The 25387-nt window shown below is 40.4% G+C and overlaps 1 protein-coding gene across 1 annotated transcript in view; it reads left to right on the top strand.

The window, feature by feature from the left end:
- ANO6 (anoctamin 6) overlaps window positions 1–25387 on the top strand; it is a gene marked incomplete at its 5' end in the record, with an annotated part of 75831 nt that overhangs the window by 20556 nt on the left and 29888 nt on the right. The window contains 2 exons of the mRNA XM_082309135.1: window positions 7317–7393; window positions 17144–17272. Coding sequence (XP_082165261.1) covers window positions 7317–7393; window positions 17144–17272 — 206 coding nt within the window. The remainder of the gene's footprint in view (window positions 1–7316; window positions 7394–17143; window positions 17273–25387) is intronic.

Below are 25387 nucleotides of genomic sequence, written 5' to 3'. Positions count from 1 at the left end.
CATATTGGGTATGCTTGGGCATCTGAAATGAAAATCAATGATTTTCTTATTATGTGGCATAGATTAGGTTTTGGGTTGACGATACCTGCAGATCTGCTCTGTGTGAGTGCACAAAGAACGTAATTTATTGACAGCTTGCAAAACCATTTTGGCATTAGTAATTGTCATCAGTTTTCTCACATGCTGTAAGACTGCAGGCGACCATAAGAAGAGAACAAGACTTTCACAAGGAAGGCAGCTGTATAGATCTCTTATTAACTATAAACAATAGGTTATAAATTATAGTTTGTTATAAAAATAATTAAATTTCACTTCAAGTACATAACTTTTTGAAAAGGGAAGAATATTGGATATAGTAGCATATATTCTTCAAATAAGGCCTACAGGTATAAAATAAAACTAATTTAAACACATTCCAATAAATAACTGAACTTAAAGAAATTAATGCTACTAAGTGCAAGCCAATAGTATTTTGGTGGAATGAGGTGAAACCGTTGATAATTTGTGATCAGAATGGCTGCCCACATAAGTGAGTGGAGGTGAGGCTGTATCCCAGAGAAGGGCTAGTCTGGAAAAGTCACTTCAACCCAGACAGACCTTTAACCATCAAAAAGATCCCAATAATAATGTCTCCACCTAGCAAGGAGCAATTTAAAATTGTTTAGGTGATTAAACAAAACTATTTTACATGTGGCTTGATATATAAGGCTCAAGACCATCAAGGATATTTCACATTTAAAACTGATTTTTTTAACAAAGGAAGTAGCTCAAGAAAGTTAACGGCCTTGATCAATTTTGTTTTAGAAGTGTGGATCTCACTGTCTCTTTCTTTCTTTGATTCATAGATATAAAAAGGACAATACATAGTCTTGCTTTTCCAACTCCTAAATAGTTTCTTAGCTCTGAGAGTACTCCTATGCAATGAACTGAACATATGAAATAAACTACAATAGAAAAATACTCTGCACCAGCAAAAGAGGTTGTGGCTGTAAAAAAGCAGTGTATCAGTCCAACAGTTTCTGTTTCCACAAAAATTTGACTTGTGTAATGGTCTTACTGCACTTCAGATTTCAGCAAGTATTACGTATGGCTTGAATAGTTTACATTGAACTGAAAAAAATATTTGTTGTATCATCAGCCCTTAAAACAGGTTGTGATCTATTCTGATAGGATATTTTTAGTAATAACTATTATATTAATTTATAACTTATATATATATGTACATATAAAAATATATCTTAATATAGTAATTTTCTATATATAATTAATATATATTTTTATATATATTTTTATATATAATCTGATATAAATTAACAGGAAGGGAAGAAGTTGTTTTGTCTAGTCTAAATAGCATGTATTCAAAGTTTTTTTTGTTCATAGCCCCAGAGCTTATAGTCATGTTTATAACAATATCTTCACTTTCTGGGTAAGTGTTAAGATTTGGAAAAAATCTTTGCTCAGTAGGGAAACTCCTTTGTATTATCAGTTCTCTGCCTTTTTGATCTTCTGGGGCATTTAAAACAACATGGCATAAATTTATCCCCATCTTCCCTCCCTTCTCTCCTCAAAAGCCAAGACAGAATCTTATACTTCAGTACTATAATTGTATTATTTTTGGACCAAGAGATGGAGGGCTAGACGTTCTTAAGGAAGCTGCCATCTACATAAAGTCCTTTTTAGGACAGTGGCTTTACTGCAGTCCCCAGCTGGTATTCAGGAATGACTCCAGATCTTCAGACTTATTCACCTGAAAATGATGGTCTCCCCTCATTATTATTTCCTCAATTTTGATACAGACAGTGATTGCCAGTTCCTCACGTGCTACCCTGTCTTGGATGTGTCAATACTCATCGTTTTTGAGAAGATGAATCTCTCCGAAACATTAGTTTTATTCCAGACAGCAGTAGTTTGTTCTTTTTTATGAAATAAGGTGAAAGTAATTTGACTTGATTAGATGATGGGCTTCAGAGTAGTTTTCATTTATTCCAGGCCTCAGTTCATATCGAATATTTTATCTCGTGCTTCCTCGTGGCTTCTGAGACAGTACCTGTGAGGTAGGGCTTTTTGCTTGGTCGCCTTTTGGGTGCCATGCATGATGGTATCACGAAACCGATCTGCTAGCACGACTGCAGCCTGCCAAGATGAGGAGACACTACCACAATGTTGGTCTGTTTTCTGAGGAGCTGCGTGATGCAGGATCAGCTCTACTTAGAAAGCAGTATCTGGGCAAAGCCCACCATCTTTGCATCTTCTGCTTTATCCCAGCAGATGGGAACAATCTGACTCAGTCCAGTACTCTGAACCTCACCGTGGCAAACCTGATATGATCTTTTCATTTGATTTTCCTTAGGACAAATAGACTTTACGAATGAGTATTTTTTCTCTTCTAATGAGGTGACAGGGCTGTCAAACAAACATTTTGGGGAATGTCGATTCAGATAAAAATTGCGTGTAAATATTTCCTGATGTTTTCCAGTCAGTGAAATATTTTGTTATTATATTAATTTTCTTCGTAATCTATTTGGGTCTAAAAGACATGAGTGTGTCTATGTTTTTACATTTTTATATGCAGTGAAGGTTGCTGTCTAAGGCACAGCTACACAAGGGCAGTGCTGTGAGCTACACTAGAGTGTGGGTTTGAAGCACACCATCTATTCAGTGGTCTGCTTCAGTAAATGCCTGCACCCTTTCCTCCCATGCTTTCCACCTGCATTTGCTGTGGGACAGCATTGTGCGTGCAGCCAGGTAATGCAGATGAGTTGACGTGCCCCAGCACTGCAGTCTGGCGTTGCATCGACTCGTTTTCTGTAACCGTACTGTAAACTTCCCTGCTTATGGAGGAGATACCCTATGCAGCAGGCAAATACCACTGAGGGGCTGAGCATATATTCTTGAGCGCATCAGTTTTGTACTTAGGAGAGCACAATATTCTATTAATTTATTTCCCCCCCTGTAAGAACAGGATTTGGGACTTAGACTTCTTAAAACTCCTGTGACAGACAATCAGTACATAATACTCTGGGGGAAGTGGGGGGTGATATGATATCTATAGCAAAGCAGCAATGCCTGGGGACCGTGGGGGATCCCAGACATCGCTTCCCACCTTTACGTTCATGATTGCTCATGAGGTACCGTGTTCAGTGCCAGGGCTGAGATCTTGTCCTTTGCAATGTCTCACGGGTCTGTTGAGGGGACTGAAGTACCAGATATTATGAGTTTGGTGTTGTAAAACCTTTTTTGGTTTCTCAGAATAATTAGTTTGGCTTAGGTAGGTGATTAACAAGCTTAAAGAGTGCTGCTGCCCTTTTTCACCTTTGATTATTTCCATTAGAGAGGAAATCAATGATAGCCAAGAATTTGTTTGGCACAAAGAGTTTGGCAACTTCAGGCATGTTTGGCAATGTCCTGCTTATAGAGCCAAGCCCAGTGGTCTTTTCAGACATCAGCTTATCCAGTATCTTTGTGGTTTTCTTGTCATTAATATTTTTTTGGACAGCATCTTTCTTTTCACTTCTGGATACCGCTTTTTTTCCATTCTCAGGCCTCTTAATTTACAGTCTAAAGAAGACTGTTTCATCCCTACTGCCTGTGCTTTGGGCAGCTTCTATTATTTCACTATTCAGACTCCCAAGGAAAGTTTTAATTCTTCTTTATATTTATTCCAAAGGGAGAGCAGCTTCCATGCCTATCAGTGTGTCATAGCCTCTCACCTCTGCCATAGCAACAGGTAGAAATTGCTGCTAGTAATGTTCATGAAAGCCTTTAAAAATTGAATTATTCAATGGGAAGATCATTGAACTTCCAAAACCATTCACTGTCAATATCAATTAACTAATGGAAAGACTGGACATTTTACATTGGTTCTCAAGGTATTTTAGGATCTTTATTCAATCCAGTCAGAAAAGCTGGCCAACTTGTGAGAAAGCAGAGCCATAGAGAAAACTTATAAAACAAACTACTGGTAGAATCAACAGCAGGATTCATCTCCCATGGCCTGGCCCAAAGTATGGGAGGTACACAGGTTGTAAAGGAGCAGCATGGGATTAACATAGACTTCATGATACTTCTGCATAAGTATATTTGAGGTAAGGTGTGAAATACTGACAGTGCAATTCAGTGTCCTGGATTGCAGAATGATCTCCAGGCAGCTGGAAATACCATGGATATATTGGCAGCTCAGATACCACTGAGATGTTCTTGTAAAGTAGCATGCATGGATTCAGTACTTAAAATTTTTACAGCATCTTTTGTAAGGACTAGATCAAAGACCAGCTGGTACCACTGAGCAGGAACTCAAAATCTGTGATTATCATTCAAAGAAATTTGATAACGTATTCTGACAAAAGAACATGTTGGCAGGATTGCTTGAAGGTAGAACTTGATGTATCAGTCAATTAAAATCAACATGCCAACACAAATCCAGTAGATTTCTTTGCTCCCTTCCACCTTCTTTGCTTTACTTGGCTAAGTGGTAGAACATAAGCATCTACACTTGATGTAAGCTCTGACCCAAACATTAACAGGAGTGATAATCCCTCTGAAGAAGAAAGAGGTAAGCAGGAATATTATTTTAGTGTGAAATGTCAGCACGGTGGTCTTTTTTGGCCATAACTATGAGAACGCTATGGCCAGACGTACACTCAGAGGAAACTGGGTCTGGAAAGCACCTCAAAAGCTCATCTAGGCCTAAAGTTCATGTCTGATTCAACTTGGCCTAGATTGTTCCAGCTTACTTAATTAATCTGCACTGAAGCATCTCTGATGTTGAAGACCTCACAAGACCTCATCTGCCTCCCCAGGCAGTTTCTTCTACTGTTCTCACTGTTAGAAAGTTTTTCCTGATGTCCAGCCCCAAATTTTTGTGCTGCAGTTTTCTTTCTTGTCCTCCCTACTTCAAACTGACTTTACTATAATGCTGGCGGGGAAGTGGAAGAAATACATGAAGTGATTTTGTGGGTAGGAAAAGCACTTTGTGTGGGTGCAGCTTTTTCTGGCAAAGCTGAGTTTTTGCACGTACCATTTCTGTCTCTCTGAGAGACTAGAAGGGTCTCTTCCAGCTAAAAACTGTACAAATTAGCACAGCTGTCCTTGCAAACCACTGCTACAACAAATCTGACCTAAGTACACATTCAGGTAGCATCAAGGCTCTGTATTTTTGGCTTCACAGAAACATTAATCTGTATTTAATTTGAGAGGAGTTCTGGGCTGATGTCCCAGAAGAAGTGAGAGTGGCAGGTCCCTTTTGCATGAGTCCTTTCATTGGATCAATGGTCCAGGGACTGTACTGAGTGGTATTTCAAGTTAAAATGTATTAAGATGATAAATATTGATTAAATGATAAAGTGTGCATGACACCATATCATGGGAAAGATATGCTGGCCAGAGACACTGAGGCAGAAGCAAATTGTAGTCATATACATTTTGTCGGAGGTTATTCCTGGCCAGCCCCAGATCCATCAGGATTTGGGAGAACTGAAGTTATCCTTCCTGCTGTGAAAGCCACGTGTCCCTCTTCTCTTCAGTTCTGGCTGAAGGGATTTCTAGACTTCACTAGTGAGAGGTATGTAGTTACACGTCATGAGGACTTAGCAAAAAGGCCATTTTAACTCATGATTCTCATTACTGCAGTTCAGTGGCTGGCAGAAGTCTTTGTGTCTGTGTCCACATCTGCTTGTTTCATGTCATGGCACACAGAGTTTCAGAGCAGATGTTTATATTTCAAAGCAAGATGGTTATATTTCTTCTTCACCCTGCCCATTATATGTGGGCAGAGACATTCCCTCTTCTGTGGGCTTTCAGAAGCACTTTGTATCTGGATATCTTTGTGTCCAGACAGAGAATAAAGAATGCCCTAAGGAATGTAGGCTGATGCCCATTACACTGACATCAAGGATATGTATTTGCCCTTCTCACACTAGTCTGAGCTGAACCCATTAAAATATAATGATGTGCATATACAGCAGTCGCAGTAGCTGCTGAGATGTGCTCATGTTTTTTGAGTCCTCATATTATGGTCTCAGCATGTGATGTTTGTGTGCTGCACTAGTCCACATTTTCCTGCTCTTTTTTTAAATGCTGGGAAACATTTCTAAAGATGTTAATGTTTTTGAGAGCTCACGGACTTTGATTATTCAACTGGGCCAACCTTTGGGTTATGACTCAAATATTTCTGAAGCGATGTTGATGGAAAAATTCATGGACTTGCTTTTGTCTCCTCCCTAGAGCACACACAATCACCACAGTAGAGATCTGGAAACTGACAGCTCAACATCTGGAATGAAGTCCCTACGAAAATCTATGAAAGAGTATTTAAACCAGAGGATTCAGCTGCTTGGAGGCCATGAGAGAATTCTGTTGATTTGTAAAGAGCGGTCTTGTTGTGCTCTGTTTCTAAGTGTTTTGACATATCTTCAGCTGGTATAAATGAGCATCATCAGTGAAAAAAAGCTTCTTTAAAATTCTTGAGAATTTGGCCACGTATCAATGAAGTTTTTAAGCCAAAAAAAAAACCAAAACCAGGCATGTCAGTTATGTTTGTCCTGGCATGGTATCTAATGGGTGTTTAGCTATCCTTCTAAGAGTACTATAGATTAGATTATTTTAGAGTTTGGAGATTTTCTTTTAGAATTGTGGTATTTTTTTACAAGTTGAGTCTAGCCTTTTCAGACAACACTGGCATTTAGGTACCATTAATATCCATGACCTCAGTGCAGGACCGACTTGGCTAAGACACCTCTCTATTTTAAGGATCTAAAAATAGCATATGGGGTCCATCTGCCTGCCATGCATAAGCAGAAAGCAGCCTTCTCTCTTCAGCCACTTGATGTTATCTTCAGCCTCAGGATGTTATCTGACTTCTTCTTAAGACCCAAAAATATTTGTTAAGAAACTAAAACCAATACCTTGCAGCAATTGTAGAGCTTCTGTAACTTATTTCCAGCAGCTTTATTAGGATGAATTTGTGTTACCCAGTGCTTGATCTGGTGGCCAGTTTTCCTAGTGTGCTTGATAATGGTATCATGGAGTAGCATACTTCACAAGATCATTTTTATTTTATGCTGTATTTTCAGGAAAGCAATTCAGTTTGCAGGTTGTTGGTTTTTAACAGGTATTGGGGAAATGGGTGAGGAGTCACAGGGGCATCAATACACATTGAACTTGTAGGTGTATTATTAGGTTATGTGAAAATCATTCCTGTTATAGAGTGAATGTTACTTGAATGTGGCTTCTCCACAAACCATTAATAAAATTAAAAGAAAAAAACCTCCTACCACACAAAATGCTAAAATGTTTTAATTTTTTATGTTTATTTTCAGTCTTGGAACTGAACCAGGTGATTATTCCCACTTATGGAACCGTGCTGGATCAGCAAAACCTTCATACTCCTGAATGGGTGGGTACTTCTTTACTTTAACTATGACTACCTGTAATTTTTTGTCGTACAGATATGCAACAGTCAGTAGCTGTTCCAGAAGACTAGCATTCCTTTGCATTTGCAGCACATGCAGTTCATCTGCATGACTGAATCTGAGTTGCTGTATCTCTGTTTCCCTAAAGGTACCTGAAATCGTTGACTCAGATGTGGAAGTGCAGGTTGGCACAGGCACTGGGCTGAATTAAAAGTGACCAATATATATTCACATGCACGCAGATACACCTCCTTTCTGTACATAATTTGTATGTGTGTGTATAGGATTTCTCTGTGTGTATACAAGGATAAATAGTTATGAACACACTCTACTTATAAACACACATACCCTATAGATTCACATACACCCAGGTATTAGTTGGCCGACATGTGAGTTCAGGGTTTGTTTTTACAAAAAGCTTGGAGACACCAAAAAATTCCTTACTCCAATCAGAGACTGAAGTGATGAGAAGAAAAAAGACCTGGAGGTGTCCATTCCCTTTATCCAGAGTTCAAGATCCCCAGCTCGCCTAATGTTTTCTGCAGCTAACAGGCTTCTGGCTCTAGCTCAAGATCCCCTGCCTCAGATCTCATTTATCTCTAAGGGCTGGCCAGTTGACCCCAGCAAGCCCTGCCGTGGCACATGCTTTGCCAACCTGATGCCCAGTTGGCGTGCTGATGAGTCCAATTTTATTTTTTCCCCTAGAATGGTACAAGTGTGGTCTGCAGTTGCACAATAAGATAGCAATAAGCCTGGATGAAAAAAGTTGTAAAATCATATACTTCTCCTGAAGCTAATAGAGCAACTCCATGTAAATCAAAAAAAGCCTGTTCTGTGTTTCATTACTCTAACGACAGAGGTTAGTGTTCCTGGCTTTGGGTGAGTATAGGTTGTCTTTTCTAGTCAAGCTGCCTCTACAACTGGATCAGCGTTAGAGGAGAACAAGACGTAAAGAAACAGGTTCAACAGTGTCAAGAATTGCTCGTTGGACCAATTAATTTTGAGCACCCAAGAGCTTCATGACGGTTTTCACACAGAGAAATCGTTCAAGAAAGTACTGTAATGGTGCCAGCAAGTAATGAGAGCTGGAGCTGGTTCCCAGTCAGCCCTGTCCAAGGCATTGACATTTAAACTATCAGCTATTTACAAATAACTGAACCTGTCTGTGAGTTTCTTTATCGCTGTCTGTTAGTTCCTACTCCAGGAATGATAGCCTGCTACCGCTGCTACCGGTTATCCCTTTAGCTTGCACAGAGGAGGTCTGTTATGACTGTGGAGGTCCAAATCCTGCTGACTTCTCTGCCTATAAGGAAATACGTTGTGTTCTTTACATGACTAGGAGAACATACAATACAATGAAAAATGAGCTAAAAGTTAAAAGATGCAAATCAGGCATTCAAATTCAGGGGGCTGAATTAAGCCTGCCCTGTCTTATATATAGCTATTATGATTGGAGCTGCTCAGATAATTTGTTTTTCGGCCTGGCCACCAAACTGAAAGCTCTTTTGATTCATATCGAACTGAAATGGGAAACAGAGTCATAAAAGAAAGAGAAAAAGGATTTCCATAGTGGTAGTGCATTTCAAAAGCAGTGTAAATGAAGGGATTGATTCAGTCTTCATTGAATCAAGGTGCACCAGAGCCTTGGGGAGCTGCTCTAGCAGCTTAGCTGGCAAAGTACTTGTCATAGTTATGGGTTGGGGGGGTTGTTCCTGCCTCTGCTATAGGAAACAAATACCCAAACTAGCAGGAAATGAGTTTCCTTCTGGGAGCTGGATACCTTCACCTCCCCTGCCCCTGTCCCAGCGTTTTGCGGCAGCGTTCTTCGTTTGAAGCTGCTTCAGTGTCTGGAAAACAAATTAAACATTTTTTGGAGCATGATGTGGAACCAAGAGCTTCCATTTCCCAACTGAGTGCCCTGACTAGGATGTTATAAAAATCCTTCTTGGACTCTCCTTGTGGTTCAATGAAATTTTTTTTTTTATGTATTTATGTGAAGCGAAATAGCATCAAACCAGCCAGAATGTCATATACCTTGTGGTTAGGACAGTCTCCTCCGAGGAGTCTTGGTAGAATTTATTTTTATTTCTACTGAAAATCAACTGTCAAAATCAATTTTTATTTTTGGTTACTCATGTTTACTGGCAGTTGTAATTTCTGCTCGGTTTTAGCAGCATCATTTCTGCACTGCTCCTCCATGTCAGGTCCTCCTTGTTGGCGACTGGGCAGTTTCAGTTGGTTGGAGAGGCCAGAAAGATAAAACTGAGATCTGCTGAGCCTGTCTGTGAAATGGATGAGTGCTGATTGTAGCTAGAAATCGAAACTGAATAGGAAACCTAACCTTAAATGATTGAATCGAAGGGAAGTACTGTGCCTGTTGTCTAAACTTAGATCATGCTTTGCAGCTGGAAGTATTCTGGAAATTTTATTTGATTTTGCAAGTCATCCTGGAGTAGCCAAAACTGAGTTAAGTTATTGGCTAATAGAAATGGTCCTGTTTTTCTTACGGTGCTATCTCTAATTATAGGATCGCATGCTAGGTTTGCCGCAAGATCTCTGCCTCATTCAGCACATGAGTAGGACATCAATCTCCAAAAAGCCCAAATTCTGTGAGGATGTTTTTTGTAGTACTTCAGCAAGGTGTAAATGTGGCAGGAAATAGCAGGGAAAAATGAAAGTTTCTTATGACTAGAGAAACTGAGTGCAGTCCTAGATAATTGGATTTTATCCTTGCTTCGGCTATAGGATTTCTGTGCAAAACTTGCAAAGTCACATCCAGCTTTTGTTTATTTCCTGAGTGTCAAAGGGGAACATCTGTGACCCTCTGCATTAGTTCAAAATAGTCACATAAGGACCTGAAAGTGCATGTATTGCTCTTTGAAGAGAGAGAATTGCTGAGCTCTCCAGAAAGATGTCACTGTCCTGGTGTCTCAAGATAGAACTCCAAATTTAGGAGACAGCCAACAGGTTTTGGCATTGATCTCATGATGCCTTAAGTGATCACTGTTAAAATGAGGGTTACACTGTTACTTTCTCTCCTGGGGGATCTTGTAAAATTAAATTTCTCAACATTTGTAGAACATCGAGATTCTATGAGGAGAGTACCACAGGCATAGTCAGAAGGAAATCCCTGTTTTTAAGCGTTTGGGCTATTTAGATAAGGTGTAACAAAAAAAGACATTGCATGAAGAAGATAATAAGGAGTATTCCATAACTACTACAAGAAGGGTAGAAGTATGGCATGTCGTTGTGCAATTAAGTCATGTATCATAAAGAGTATGTACAAGGAAGACAAAACTGCGTAGACAGCATTAATTCAAGCCTTTTCCAGCTCTCAGATGTTTCACTTTGCAGTCTTTCCGGCTTTGTAGGTAGATAGTTTGACTTTGGATGTAACAATAAGATTTTTTTTGAGAGTCAACATCTGCAGAGGGGAGGATAACGTCTTCAAATTGTCTATTACTGCTGCCCCTCAAATACAATTTCTGCAGTGAGAAGGCTTCAGGGAAGTCCGAAAGAGTGAATTTCCCAGCTCCTGCATCCCAAGAAAGGTGGGAGGTGCTGAAAAGCATGTTTTCAGCAGAGTACTGTCTTCACCTTTCTTTAAAAGTAAGGGCGTTTGGTCTCTCTCTAATCAGGAGTGACTGGAATTCCTTCTGCAGCCAGCAGCAACGTGACGCTCAGACAGGAAATCAAGTGGGTGTCTGGTCCAAACTTAGCTCAGGGGACAAGGCATCCCGATGCCTGGCCGGTTACCAACCACTTTTCTGCTGACAGAAATGTATGACTGTAATGATGCCCCGCATTTTTCTACTTTGTCTTTAGTCTCAGTTTATTTCAGTTTGTTGCATCTCAAAAATTTCTTCGCATGTTGAGGAAATGAAGAAAAAACACCTTCTTCTGATTAAGTGCTTGCTAATCATCTCATTGTTGCTAAAACCAGAACTCAAAAGAGCCCTCTGTTGTTATTAGCAAATATGAGTCACAAGGAAAAGTGTTAAAGGCACAACAGTTTCATGGCCCTGCAGAGACAGACCAACATTAGTATGTGGTATGCAAATAAACTTATATCTTCCTGAAGTCTCTTATATATTATATATATCTTATATCTTACAGAAGTAAATGCTTGTGTTGGTCTTAATGTCAGAAAGTTGTCTATATTGGTCACTTAGAACATAAAGTAATAAAAGATCTTGTTATATAGCTGTGATAGTAGGAAGAACTTTATATTTCTGTAACATTTTCTCCAGATGATCTCAAAACACTTTACAAATAATTATGTTTCATGATATCCTGGTAATATAATTTGTTTCCTTTTTATTTACTTGATTTGAAGTTTCCTGAGGCCTGTAGAGAGAAATAACTGTGCTCCTAAACAGGCACTCTGAAATTTTCACCTACGTAAAACCCACAACTGAAGTGTAACCCGCAGGTCCCCTGCAAGCCTGCCGCCGTGCTCCAGCCGGAGGATTTTTTTGCAGGTGGCTGTCAGCAGAGGCAATGTTACACAGGCTCTGCTCTGCTCTCTTGTTTCCCAGTACTGATTTATTCCCTGGCATGCTGCAGGAAGCTGTTTTGAAGCATATCTGAAAATTATGTGAGGTTGCAGACAAGTAGTTTATCCCTCCAGTAATGATTACATTTGGTGCTATTGACAGTCACACCAAAGGCTCATGCGGACAAAATAAAGCGCTTCTTTTATCCTTCCAGTTAGATAAGTTATTCCTGCAGAATCTCTTAAAAAAAATCAGCTTACAATACTGTGCTTGTTCAGGGTGTAGTAAACAATAAATAACTGCAATTCCTGTGCACATATTTTTCTTCATGCTTGTCTCCGTGCTGCCCTTCCCACCATTATTCCCACTGAATATTTAACAATACAATGCCCAGAGAAGCCCACCACTTTGTAACGCCACCATTTTTTCTCCCCCTGGCGTGAAGCATCACTGTTGCCGAAAGGAGCTTCCCGTTAGAGTGGTCTCCTTTCATCTTCTGCTGCAGGCACCACATGTAGCCATGACTACAGGACCAAGAGTGAGACATGGCAGCTCCCCTTAGCTGCTGGCAAGCCTGGTTATAAGTGAGGAGGAGCACACAGTAGTCTCCCTCCTGAGGAGCTCTGAGTCAAGGGGCTGAGGGTTGGTTCCATGATGTGGTCACTTGGAGCCAAACTGGTTACCTCAGTCTTTACAGCCCTGTGTGGAGAGCAAGCTTGTCTTCGTGTCCCACTTGTCCCTTCTCCAAGTGCCACTCTGTCCCGAGGACTGGGAGAGCAGATGCTGTTTACTGATGACTGCTTGTGCTGGATTAGCGAAGAGCGCAGGAAGCTCCTTAATCCCTTGCCAAGGTGGCTGTGGGGGGCCAGAGTCAGGGAAGATTAAGAGAAGGTGTGTAAGCAGGGGAGTGTGCATGGCAGAGGGCTGGCCAGGGATCTTCGGTGTGATTGCATCAGTGCAGCACTTCCCAGCTCCAGCAGGATCCCACCAGCTGTGCATGCATCACCTGGTAGTGAGGACCCAAGCAGTGGGTCTGTAGAACAAGGCATTTGGTGCTGAGGAGGTGCATTACACGCATTTCTGGGCTTTTTGTTACCGCCAGCTACTTCCAGTCTCATTCCTTGGAGTGAAGAGCCACTGATGCTCACCTGATGTGACCCTGCTCTGAACTGAAATGCAGAGGTACACCCATATGAACATGGCCATGCTGCCTCTAGGCTAGCCCACATAGGTGTACCCTGAGTGTTTCAAAAAACTTTATCCACGACCTGGCCCTCCTTTCCTTCAGCTTCCTTCTGTTAATAAAGCAGCTAATAGTTCCCCCTCTCTCAGTTCTCCGTCTCTCACTGGTAGGCAAGTGGTTGATTGTACAGCACTTGGAGAGTTCAGAAGCACTGTGGACTATGTGCTAAGTATAATTAGTATTTTACAGCTAAATGTATTACATTTTTTTATTTATTAATGATGTTAATCAATATTAACCTGCTGTCCACTAGGGTATTATTATAACATTAGAGTGCACAACCGATTGCCTCCGTCAGTATTTAAAATGTGATTATGCTGAGGCTAAGAAAATTAGAAAGTGCAGTAAATAGACCCCGCGTTTGTTTCTTCCGAAACAAAGAGGTATCAATGGGCCCGTTCATTATTTTGGGTTATAATTTGCTACTGATACTTAAGAAAAGTTATGTATTGAAATTTCAACCCCATTAACTTATGCGTCTGTGTACACAAGCTTGTATGTATTTGTATAATAATAACATTTGTAATACTGTCAAATAATATTACATATTTAAAAAAAAAACAAACGAACAAACATTGTCTCAAAGGAATTATTAACTTCAGAGTACAGCACATCTTTTTGGTTTCCAGTCTTGTTTTTCCCCTGGTAATTATGTTGAATAATATATGATTTTTCATTACAAACTATCCAGTAGGGATTACAAGATACACCACACATCTCAGTTAACGTGGCTGTCGGAACCTTAACTATTACATTCCCATTTGCATTTTACTTCTTACTTTTAATTGAGCAACATTTAATGTTACATTACAATTTATTTGTGTGGGTCTTAATCTTGATCTCTTAAGTATTTTGCTTAATGAGTCAATTCTTTATTATTTTATTGATATATAGAGTGTCTATGGATAGGTCCGTTGAACAATGCCCTCGTGACTAAAAGCAACAGAGATTACATTTAAGAAGTTAGCTTCATAGGTATGAACTTCCGTGCATCTGGATTCATGCAGTCCAGTATAGATTAATCTTTCAGCTATATTCCATTATATATGCATAGTTTGATTGAGAGAGAGATATATATAAAAAAGGTGTATGTATATGGTAACATGTATGTACTCATGTGAATGAAATCATTTATCTAAGTAAATTCAAGAGTCAGAATACTGATTAACAAGCAGTCTTTGCGTCTGGTTATTGATAATCCAGTTAAGCCAGTTATGGCTAAGTTGCATACTAGATTTATAGGCTTAAAGGAGACTACGTTTAAAGGAAAGTTATTTAAACAGTGAAGTTATGCAATCACAAATTACGATCAAAACTTGATCTGATGTTTGCTCTCTGCCATTTCTTTCTTTTCTACCCTGTGGATAGGTCATACAGGAAAAAAAGCTAAAAGCTGTACTGAAAAAAACCTCAAAGCTATTACTACTTTTATGCTTTCAAAAGTGCTTGAATTTCACAACTAAACTCTGTCTCTTTAAACAGAAGTTGTTATAATGCTGTTTCTAAGATTCAAAAGACAAAGAAGCCCAATTAAAAAACCTTCTGGTTTATGCAGTGGCAACCCTTTCCCTCCTTATTCATTTATCACAAGGTTTGGGCTCTGTGTCTCCAGCATTGCAACACGGAGCAATTTTAGCCCTGGCCGGAGCCTGCTAGGGTCCCGGGGGAGAGCAGAGGCTGCAGGGCTGGGCTCTGTGCCTGGCTGGGCTCAGCTCCCTGCGCCCTCTCTTCTGCCGCTGCCCCAGCACCTCCCAAGCTGTCTCCCAACAGGGGCTGTTGGCTGTTGTTGATGCTTTCCTCCCAATGGGAATCTAGTCAACATGAAAACATCATGATTATGTTTTAAATGAGACTGGAAATGGTCGCAGCGGGGCTGCATTTTACACCCATGGCTAGTCCTGAGTGGGAGGAAAACTTGTCAGCGTCAAGTCTGATTGCTTGATGGGGCTATGCCAACTCTAGCTCTCAAGAATTTAGAAATTCACATCCGTGACTTGCTTTTGGTGATAGAGATATTCAGTGTCAGTGTGGTCTGGTGATGCCGTCTGAAAGTTTAAAGCATTTTTTTTCCTAAAACTTTATTCACAGTGTGCAGTTGTATGTTGATTTGATGACTGCCTAGGTGGTTTCTGAATCCTAGGCCAGGTTATGAAACTAATGTAGAATACATGTGTATATTGGCCGTATGTCAGCATATATATATATACACGCACACATATATATATGCATGTATGTATGTCAGCAGCTGCTTGCTGTCAGGTTTGTCACAAATCTGTAGGCACAGGTGGGATTCAAAGAGAACTGCTCAGAGTGTTTGAAGCAACTAAGTTAACAAGACCTCTCTGCAACAGAGCCTAGCCTTTGCACATACACCATAAAAAATGGTGATTTTAAACTCCCCTGAGTTTTACTTAAAATATGGAAATTTTGTCGTAATTATGGGGAGACACATCTTGGTCGACTATTTTGACTCAGCCAATAAACAGTAACCAAATAGTCTACAGGGCGAGGTTTAGAATAAAACTCCTGGGAAATTTTGTTTTGGAAACACTGACACATGTGGTTCCTAAAACACTGTATGCTCCCTGGAACCGGGGTGCTCCTGACTGAAGACTGGCATTCTTCTCAGTTTTATCACAGTTGAAGAACAATCATTTCAGTCTGCACTTAAGGGCTCTCTGACACCATAACCACATTTCCATGTGCCTTTCAGACATCCCAGAGCTCCCAAACTGGACCTGGCATCTCTCATGAAGTTTCATCTGCACAGACAGAGAAATTTCAGGGACAGGACACCTGGGAATCTTTTCTGCGTCCCAAAAGGCACCGCATGTTCAAGAGATTATTCTAGGTCATTTTGCCTGGCCTGAGCCTGCCCTGGGCCACCCTGCATGCCCAGCCATCTGGAAGCCAAGGCTCGTCTGCGGTTCTGTATGGGAGTCTTGCTAGCTTTGGAGATCTTATCATCTCTAATGCAGTGCTGAGTCCCATTTCAGAGATCTGATATCTATCAACTTCAGTGGCACTGCCCTCACTAACACCATGGATGGATTTGGCCAAGTACCTGAGAGTTTGGTGCTCACTACACGACGATTTTTATAACATTACAGCTATATATTACCTGAAAGGAGGAGTTGTTACATATGATAGTGCCCTCAGAGTACTTTAAGAAACTACAAAATCATTACTCGAAGATTCAGGTTCCCCCGTCATCAATGTGTCTGTATTGTTTCACACATGAAATATAACACGTTAAGATGTTATTAGTGGATATGACAATCTATCCTGCTTTCCTCTGGGGACTAGATAATGGCTTATGGATATATTAATCCTTTTGATTTTGGCATATATTATAACATGATGGATGTGTGGCATACAGCAATGTTTTTTGCTTGCTGAGATGTTGCAAATAAGAAGATAAATAAATCCACGTAGGATGTGTCCATTTTGAGAGTTCATCTGCAGCCTGGTCATGTTCTTTGTTCTCTGGGCAATGGTGGGTTTGGGTATTAGGGTGCATGAAACTGCTGAGCTTTTTGGTTTGTTATATTTTTAATTGCAGAGATGCTTAAACTTTTGGTAGGTAAGGAGACAGACGGGAACACACTAATACTGATACTTCCATAAGGCAACAACATATCTTGTAGACAGACTATCTAACCTTGTATCCATGATGGCAATGCAAATTACTTGACAGATGCATTATTTGGGAATGGTGCTGGATCCCAGCGCTCCTCCCATTGCCAAAAGCTAATACACTATTTTTAAAGAACAAAATTAGGTCAAAGTTCTGCTGTTCCTATGTCATGCAGAGACCTCCCAAACTTTTTTTTCTCTGTTCTGCTCCATGCTACTTTTGATGTCACTTCGGTCTTTGTGTTATACACATCTGACATGTTGAATTTCTCTGTTCACTGAAATACTGTGTAACAGGAAGCAAGTAAGGAACCGACAAGTAAAGTTCTTCATATTAACCTATCCTACCTGCCTTCCAGGCTGATTTTGATGATAAGCCTGACTCCTTGTTCTTCAGCGATGGGAAGCGAAGAATTGACTTTGTTTTGGTGTATGAAGATGAAAGCAAAAAAATGACTCGTAAGAGAAGTGATCGTAAAAAGCAAAAGGTAAGTTATTTTCAGCATAAATCTGAATCATTTGCTGGGTGTTAGAACAGTGGGCAGAAAGGGCAGTGCCCTCACCCAGAATGGCAATTGCATTGCCCTGTCCTAGGAGTACTCTTGGGAGCTGGGAGACTGAAGCCCATCAGACTGAGTAGGGAACAGGGGTGAGCTCAAGCCAGTAGATTGCTGTGTAAATGGGCAGGGCACTGCACATCATGTCTGTCAGTGTGTGCTAGGTGACCTCAGAGCATCCTCCTGGGAGGGGACCCTTCAGGAGACGTGAGCAGAAAAATGCTGGTATCGTGTTCCCGGTTAGAATTAAACACCAAGATTTTCAGACTAGGGTAATTTTCTGTACCTACAGTGATTGAATTAGGCCCCTAGTGGAGTTTGGTATTAAAATCTGGGTATTCAGAGGAACCCATTGAAGGAGGCAGCTGACCAGGTCCTCCAGATTGCAGTTACGAACATAGCTGCAGACATTCTGCCCAATAAAGTACCTAAGTCGTTTATGGGAAATAATTGTACATCACTTTGCCACCAGAATTTCTCCCTGTACCGCTCCTTCCCTTGACATTTCAACAGCTTGGCTCTCCCTAGGGACCTTGCCAAAACTTTCTGACTCAAGCCAGTGACTGCTTGATGCTCCTTAGCAACTATGAATGACAATCATAGATTATTTTTAACTATTATTTTTTAATTATTTCAGTAGTTCTATCAGTGGACTACATTCATTATGGCACTCAGGGCCAGAAAAACAAGCTCAGCCATGCCACTGAGATACTTTAATTGTGAACTACCTGAGAACTATCCATCCATGGGATTGTAGTCCCCTTGGCACCTGTGCTCTCCCACCCACCCGCTTCCTTCTCTGGTTTAGCAACTCTCTGTTCCAGCAGCAGCCTCTGGCAGAGACAGGCAAGGACGAAGATATCACTGAAAGCAGCTCATATACAAATAATGATTTGCAGTTAGGAAAGAGAAGAGTAGGAGTAAAAAGGCCTGTAGCTAAGTTGGTTGATATTCATTACTCAGTGTTGTTGTTGGCATTAACAGGGCAGCCATAAGGAATGTCGTTAGTAGGGTTTGAGGGAGTCCTGCAGTGGGTGGATGTTGCATTACACATGATCACAGGATCAGCAATAAAAATTAATTGAAAGAGGTAATTAGAAACCAAAAGCTGCCCCTTTGGAAACAATTGTTTTTACCAATTAGCATTTTACATTTATGTTTGTAATATTTGGCCATTGCCCAAATGTACTTAAAAATATAATGAGTGTCTTTTCCAAACAGTGATGGAAATTAAATGTGAGCAATGGAGTAGTATTTTTAGTGCAGCATTAATGTTAGGACATTAGCCAGAATGAAACCATGAATAATTAGACCAGGAGATTGTGGGTAATGCACTAGGTGCTTGCAAAAAAAGTTTAGTTGCAAAGGTCTCAGTTCTACGAAGATTTGCAGCCACACTGAATCTGTGGTGTGCTGAGGAAGAGGAAGCAGTCTACCTACATGCAACAAATGTGAGAACGAGACTATATTAGACTAAAGATCAGATAAGGTGAAGACTGAGTGGCTGGGGAGCAGTTCTGTGGAAGAGGCCCTCATGGCTTTGGTGGACAGCAAGCTGAACAAGAGCCAGCAAAGTGGCCAACAAAGGCTGTATGGGCACAAGTACAGCGAGGAGACTGAGACATGATTGGGGTGACATAGATGTGTCAGAAGGAAGCTGAAAACAGTGGTGAGAGCAGTTTTGAGAGCCAGGATTTCCATGGACAGGGAGAATCTGAAGCCGTAGGGGTACTGTGGAAGGTGTAGGCAAGAATTTTGATACTGGGAATGCATATCGTGCTGAAAGGACTGTAGAAAGCATAGAAAGAGACAAGGATGAAGAAGTGACAGTTACAGGGGACTTCCAAGGACAAGAACAAAGGTTGCAAGTGTGATGACACTGAGCTGGCGAACTAATGAAAAAATCCAGGTGAAGAGAGGATTTGTTCAGTGAGTCTGTCACATAAGCTGAAATAAGTCACCTGGTCATAACCAAACTCCTGTGATACAACTCAGAAGTACTGGCTCCCTCCCTCTAATGCCTCACATGCAGGTGTCATCAGTTTTAGAAATGCATTTCCTTTATCTGTTGTTGGAGGAACAGGCTTTTAAAATGTGACTAGATGCAAGCGTTCTGACTTTTGAGGATGGGTCAGCTCCGAGCACACAAACACTTCAGTCACCACAGAGAGGTCCTTCGTCTCACTTGAGATCACTCGCTATGCAAGTGGAGGAAGCTGTGTGTGCTGCAAATCCTCATTCCCTAAGCAAATGCTGCACAGACATTGGCAGCACTGATAACATTTTTCTTCCTGTACCACCTCCCGAGCAGGATGCAGGACACTGTCTTGGGACCTACCTCACACTCATACTAGGAGTGAAAGAGAGAAACTGGGAAGTAAAAAAGAAATAAATGTGAACAGATTATTTGAAAAGAAGAAACAAAACACATATATCTTATGTCTGAGATGGAAAGGAAAGTTACATTTATGGTACAGTTTTGTATCCTTGGAATTCCAGGGAGAGAATTTACACTTTTTGGCCTACGACAGTTCCCAGAAAGGTGTGGAGATGATGCTGCCCAAGATAAGATACATAAGGTTTCATCAGTGTTGGCATAAAACCTAGTTGATAGCTTGTCTTTACTGACACTGTTTTTTATTTGGTTCTAGTTTTTTTCTGGGGCAAATGACTTCTACCCTTGTGATGATATACAAGATACCAAAATGAGGAGTATTGCCATTTACTCTCAGCTTTAAATACTGCATAAGTCACTGTCTGTCTCTGATCGATGATTAACTGAAAATACCAAATTTTATAAGCAGTATCTTGTGTAATTCAAGGTGCTTTAAGCCTCAATAGGTTCCTTGCTCATCCTACTCTTTCTTTGACTCTCCTGACAGCTTTATAGAGCTATTATCCAGAGGTTTATTGTTCACAGAATTTGGAAACTCCAGCTTATTAAAGAATAGCAGATCCAGTAAAGTCTGTTCTCATAGGGTGAAATCCTCACTTCATGAGGTGAGCAGCAAGGTCTCCACTGGCCATGTGCAACATTACTGGTCTGTGAAATGTAGGGACCAGGAGTGTAGTCACTGGGACAACTTCTGTCTGACACGCACTGCACCCCACCTGATGGCATGACGCGGAAGTCGGGGCAGAATTTAACTTGTTAGTGACCATCTATAGATCTACATTTCTGAAGTTAAAAAGTTTTGGGTGCTACACTGGGTGTTTTTGTATGATACTGAGAGTGGAGGAGTCCCCAGACACTGAATTTAGTGGGAAGGATTTGAAAATCAGACCTCAACCTAGGTAACCAATTTACTAGATTCAGAGAAACGGGGTACAGATCCATCTATTCTTCTGCAGCAAGAGAAGAATTGGGTCTTGGGGCCATCATTATATTTTATTTGAATGGCATTTTGTCCTTTTTCAAAATAATTGCATGAGTGTAACTGAGAAAATGGCTCAGCATTAAATTATATTAATTAGCAGTATTCTTGGGAAAACGTCTCAGAGGAGAGAAGGAAATAACTTGACTAAAAACATGGGGGTGATTTGGATGGAAGGAACAAAAATATGGGATTCTGAAGCACTTGGAGATGTGCAGTGTTGCTGTACTTCCCTCATTTTCATGTGTTTCTGAAATCTGGTTTAAAGGAGGCAAAGTCAAACTACTGAAGTGACATCCTCATGGAAGTTTCTAACATAATTTACAGATTCAAAAGTTAGCAGATATGGTTCATATATGCAACTCAATTCAAACTCTAAACCTTTACAAGTTGGTATGTAATTAATTTTGCAAGCACTAGTAAAAATCAAACTGTCAGGAGCAGATTCCAGAAAGGCTACCTTGCAAGCAATTGAAATTCCTGCCCAAAGCATGTTTTTAAACCTACAGTTTATGTACCCTATTTGTCAGGATAGGTTACCATCAGAATAGAAATTAAATATCACCAGTCTTTACAGGAATGCTCCAAAATGCCAGTTTTATCTGTTGGGGTCCTCAAGGAGCTCATTGTTGAAAGTTAAAGGGTCAGCACCAGAAAGGCGAATTAAAAATAGATCGATGCAGAATGTCCTCTAGTCCATCTGCTTCCCCCAACAGAAATAAACAGAAAGACTGTCAGTAATTTAAGTAGTAATGTGGGCAAAACCTTAATTTCCAGCCATGAAGTAATCTGTGCTTCACAGAAATAGACAGTTGTTTTTTGGTTTTTTTTTTTTCCAAATTAAATGAAAACTATAATTCACAGAGAATATTGTGCACATCATTTTTTTTAAGTACAGTCTTACGGAGAACTTCAGCAGGGCTAGAGGAGTTTGTCTTCATAAGCAAACAACGAGCAGTTCCTGCCTCTAGACTTGTTTAGTTTAGATATCCAACAAACAAAAAGCTTAGATAACTTAAAAAAAACTAATTGTACTTCTCCCGCTGTTTAGCATGCGCCACACCTGCAGCGACAGAACAATACTTGAGTTTACAGAAGGAGGGGTACCTCGGTGCCATTTTGTGGTGGCAAAGGCAAATCACTGGGGTGGTTTGAGGCAATAGAGGATGGCAGGCTCTACGTGCCTGCGGCGTGCCCAGCCGACCTACCCAGGAAGTCTGATAACAAGGATGAAAGGGACCTTTGAAACTGGGAGGAGGGCAACCACACCTGCCCTGGTCCCTGTTGGATGGATTGGGTCTTGTCCTGGTTTCAGCTGGGATAGAGTTAATTTTCTTCCTAGTAGCTGGTATGGTGCTGTGTTTTGGATTTAGGATGAGAATAGTGTTGATAACACACTGATGTTTTAGTTGTTGCTAAGTAGTGTTTATACCAGTCAAGGACTTTTCAGCTTCTCGTGCTCTGCCCGGTGCACAAGAAGCTGGGAGGGGGCACAGCCAGGACAGCTGACCCCGACTGGCCACAGGGCTATGCCATACCGTATGGCGTCATGCTCAGTATATAAACTGGGGGGATTTGGCTGGGCGGCAGTGATCGCTGCTCAGGGACAGGCTGGGCATCGGTCAGCGGGTGGTGAGCAATTGCATTGTGCATCATTTGTTTTCTATATTCTTTTATCATCATCATTGTTGTTGTTGTTATTATTTCCTCTTCCTCTGCTGTCCTATTAAACTGTCTTTATCTCAACCCAAGGGTTTTACTTTTTTTTTTTCCCGATTCTCTCCCCCATCCCACCGGTGTGGGGGGGAGGGTGAGTGAGCAGCTGTGTGGTGCTTTGTTGCCAATTGGGGTTAAACCACAACAGTTTTGAGGCAGGAACTCACTGAAATAAAATCTCTGTTCCTGAGGCAACCCCAAACCCAATTTTACTTCTTTGCCTAATGGATGGAAGGAAGGGTGACAGAAGGATGGGAAGACAAATGGAAGGAGGGAGTTACTCTGAAGTTACTGTATACATTCATAGGACCAGAAATGGGTCTTTCCAAATAGGGTGACCAGAAGCCACTGTTGAGAGCAGGGCTAGACTGCAGTATTGCCAGTTCTGTGTGGTCATGAATCAGGTTTCAGAAAATCATGAGGCTGGCTTAAAATCAGAGGGTATCTCAGAAAATATGTATTTGGAGTTCTTTGGGTTTACTTTTTTTGTGTCAGCCTTTATAGCTTATTCTGCTTCACATTTTTGTGATTGTCTTCAAACATAAGGGAAAGAAGCTTACAGAAGCAGAGCTTCTCAATCAATTAATTTCCTGATGCTGACAGCTGGGGCTTTCAGAAAAGCTTCCAAATACCATCAAAGAAACTGTGAGAGTTGACAGCTAATATTGATACAGTGTTCCTCTCCACTCCCTTTAGCTGATTTCCATGGGGGAGGCTTTGGGCCCCACGCTCTTTCTCTTATTGACTGTGATTTATCTGTTGCTTGTCAGGTAAGGCAGAGTTGGCTATTCAAGCGCTCCTTCCTTGTTAGGATGTTTCCCCTGAAGCCACATGGATGTTGTTGTGGGGAACTTTTCTCTTTGCACAAAAGAAACTAAACAAAGATATGAGTTGGCATTCTTCTGTCACTGTAATCAAAGCAAGTGCTCCCTACCATTTACAAAACACAGAGAAAAAACTGCTAGTGGTCTGCTATGAATTTCCAGACCCACAATCTTGTTAGTCTCCTCGGCTTGGCAAGGCAATCACCAGACATTGAAAGCATTATGGTGAAAAAACAGCTTCCAAGAGCTAACCCTTCTACATGCCTGTAATATTTGGCATTTACTTACACTATGCTTTCACTTTCTTAAGATTGTATATGATTATGCATTCCATAATGTCTTAGTCTATTGGCTAGCCATTCAATCATCAAAATCTATGTCAAGTTTAGATCAGCAGCATTGCTGTGATTACATTATTATTACAACTTACCCTTGCAGGTAGCTGAGCAAAATCCTGGATACTAAAATAAACTTTAGACAGTCTCTACCTTCCAGCCTTCTCCACCTTCCAGCCTAATAAGCTATCATATCTTTATGCTGTATTCCCCAGTCAACACAAAATCACTATAGACTCCTCTGGGTGAAAGTCTAGCTCCTCCATAGATCATCATATGCATAATTCAATCATTTATATAAAATAGCAAAGCCCCTAATTAGCAAAACCTCCCAGGGGCTTTGTTTCTCACTACTTGCATTAATGCATTATTAGAAACCTTAATATTGTCAACATTCCTCTAAGATTTTGAGGGCAAAATTAATTTGGGAACTCCTTGCCATAATAAATTATTAAAGCAATCTAAATGGTAAGATTAAAAAAAAAAAAAAAAAGTATTAGACTTCTACAAATGAGAATTGCCCTGCATCCATCTTTGTGCTATTTAGGAAGAAAGGCAACAGGTATTTAGCCCTCTGCCTTTTTTATTTGCTGAAACGAAGCAGAACTCAGGTTGAAACATTTTCATGATTCAGTATTATTCACCTTACAAAGAATGATGTGAATATGGAAGAAGCAAAGAGGTAGGATGAAATGGCAGAAGAGTTAATAGTGGAGTAACAACCAACAACTGTGTTGTGTACTACATATATTAATGATCTGGTAAGGGGATTGAGTCATGATATAACAAAAATTGCAGAGGAAATCATTATGTAGTTTACTCAGGAGCCAAGACGACTGTGAACCTTTAGCTTTGAAGGAGAATGGAGAGCACTGTTGCCTATGAAACGCTGAAAAATGCAAGGAAGTATGTTATTGCAAGGAAGAAACTCATTCACATTTGGGATTCTAACTTAGCGCTGTTAGTACAAGGAAGAGGCTTAAATGTCACAGGAAACAGCTATATTGTGTCCTCTTCAAGGTTCAGCTACCATCAGAATTCTGGATAATAGAAGGTATTAGATATATACAATATATTACAAATGTGTGTATTATATATATACAATGTTATATACACAATGAAAAATATAAAGAGCATTATATTGTCACCAATAAAGAAGAGGATTAAGGGGACATGGAGAGATACCTCCATGAAGAGTGCTATCAAAGTTTGGGATTGTGGTTTTATCCTGAGAAAAGAGAGGAATAATGAGAAATGTGATAAGTATTGATGAAAGAAGAAAACATGTGGCTCTTCCTGTCCCTAACCTGAGAAGAAGGCGATATTCACTGGAATAAAAAGGCAGAAAACCTAAAACAGATAAAAGAAACACTTTTTAACAAAATACAAAATTAACCCATCATGACCATTGCCACATGCAGGTGCTGCAGCTGAGAACTAACAAAGTATAAATGGAATAGGCTGTTTATATTGTTATTCAGTTTTATAATTATTAATTCCAAGACTTGCTAGAGTTTTGGAAAAACAGTTTTTTCTGCTTTGGGGACTTTAAACATTAAAGAACTGGATGAAACTTAGGTGGAGATACAACTGACCTGTTTATGTGGAATTCCTGAAGATTTTTGCCCTTTTTGCTGAAGCATCTGGTTTCTGCCCCCTAGAGTGAGTGGGTCTTGGGTCTAGTCCTGAAGACCAGTTTCCACGTACCTATCAAAGTTCCTAAGACTTTATCTAAAGAGTCATTCATTTACTCTGGGCCTTCTCAGTAGCAACAGGCCTGGATCTTAAGCATTGATC

The sequence above is a fragment of the Platalea leucorodia genome, assembly GCF_965183815.1.
Source record: "Platalea leucorodia genome assembly, chromosome: 4".
NCBI classification, from domain to species: domain Eukaryota; kingdom Metazoa; phylum Chordata; class Aves; order Pelecaniformes; family Threskiornithidae; genus Platalea; species Platalea leucorodia.
The sequence above is the reverse complement of the archived record's forward strand: the minus strand, read 5'-3'. Positions and strand labels throughout refer to the sequence as shown.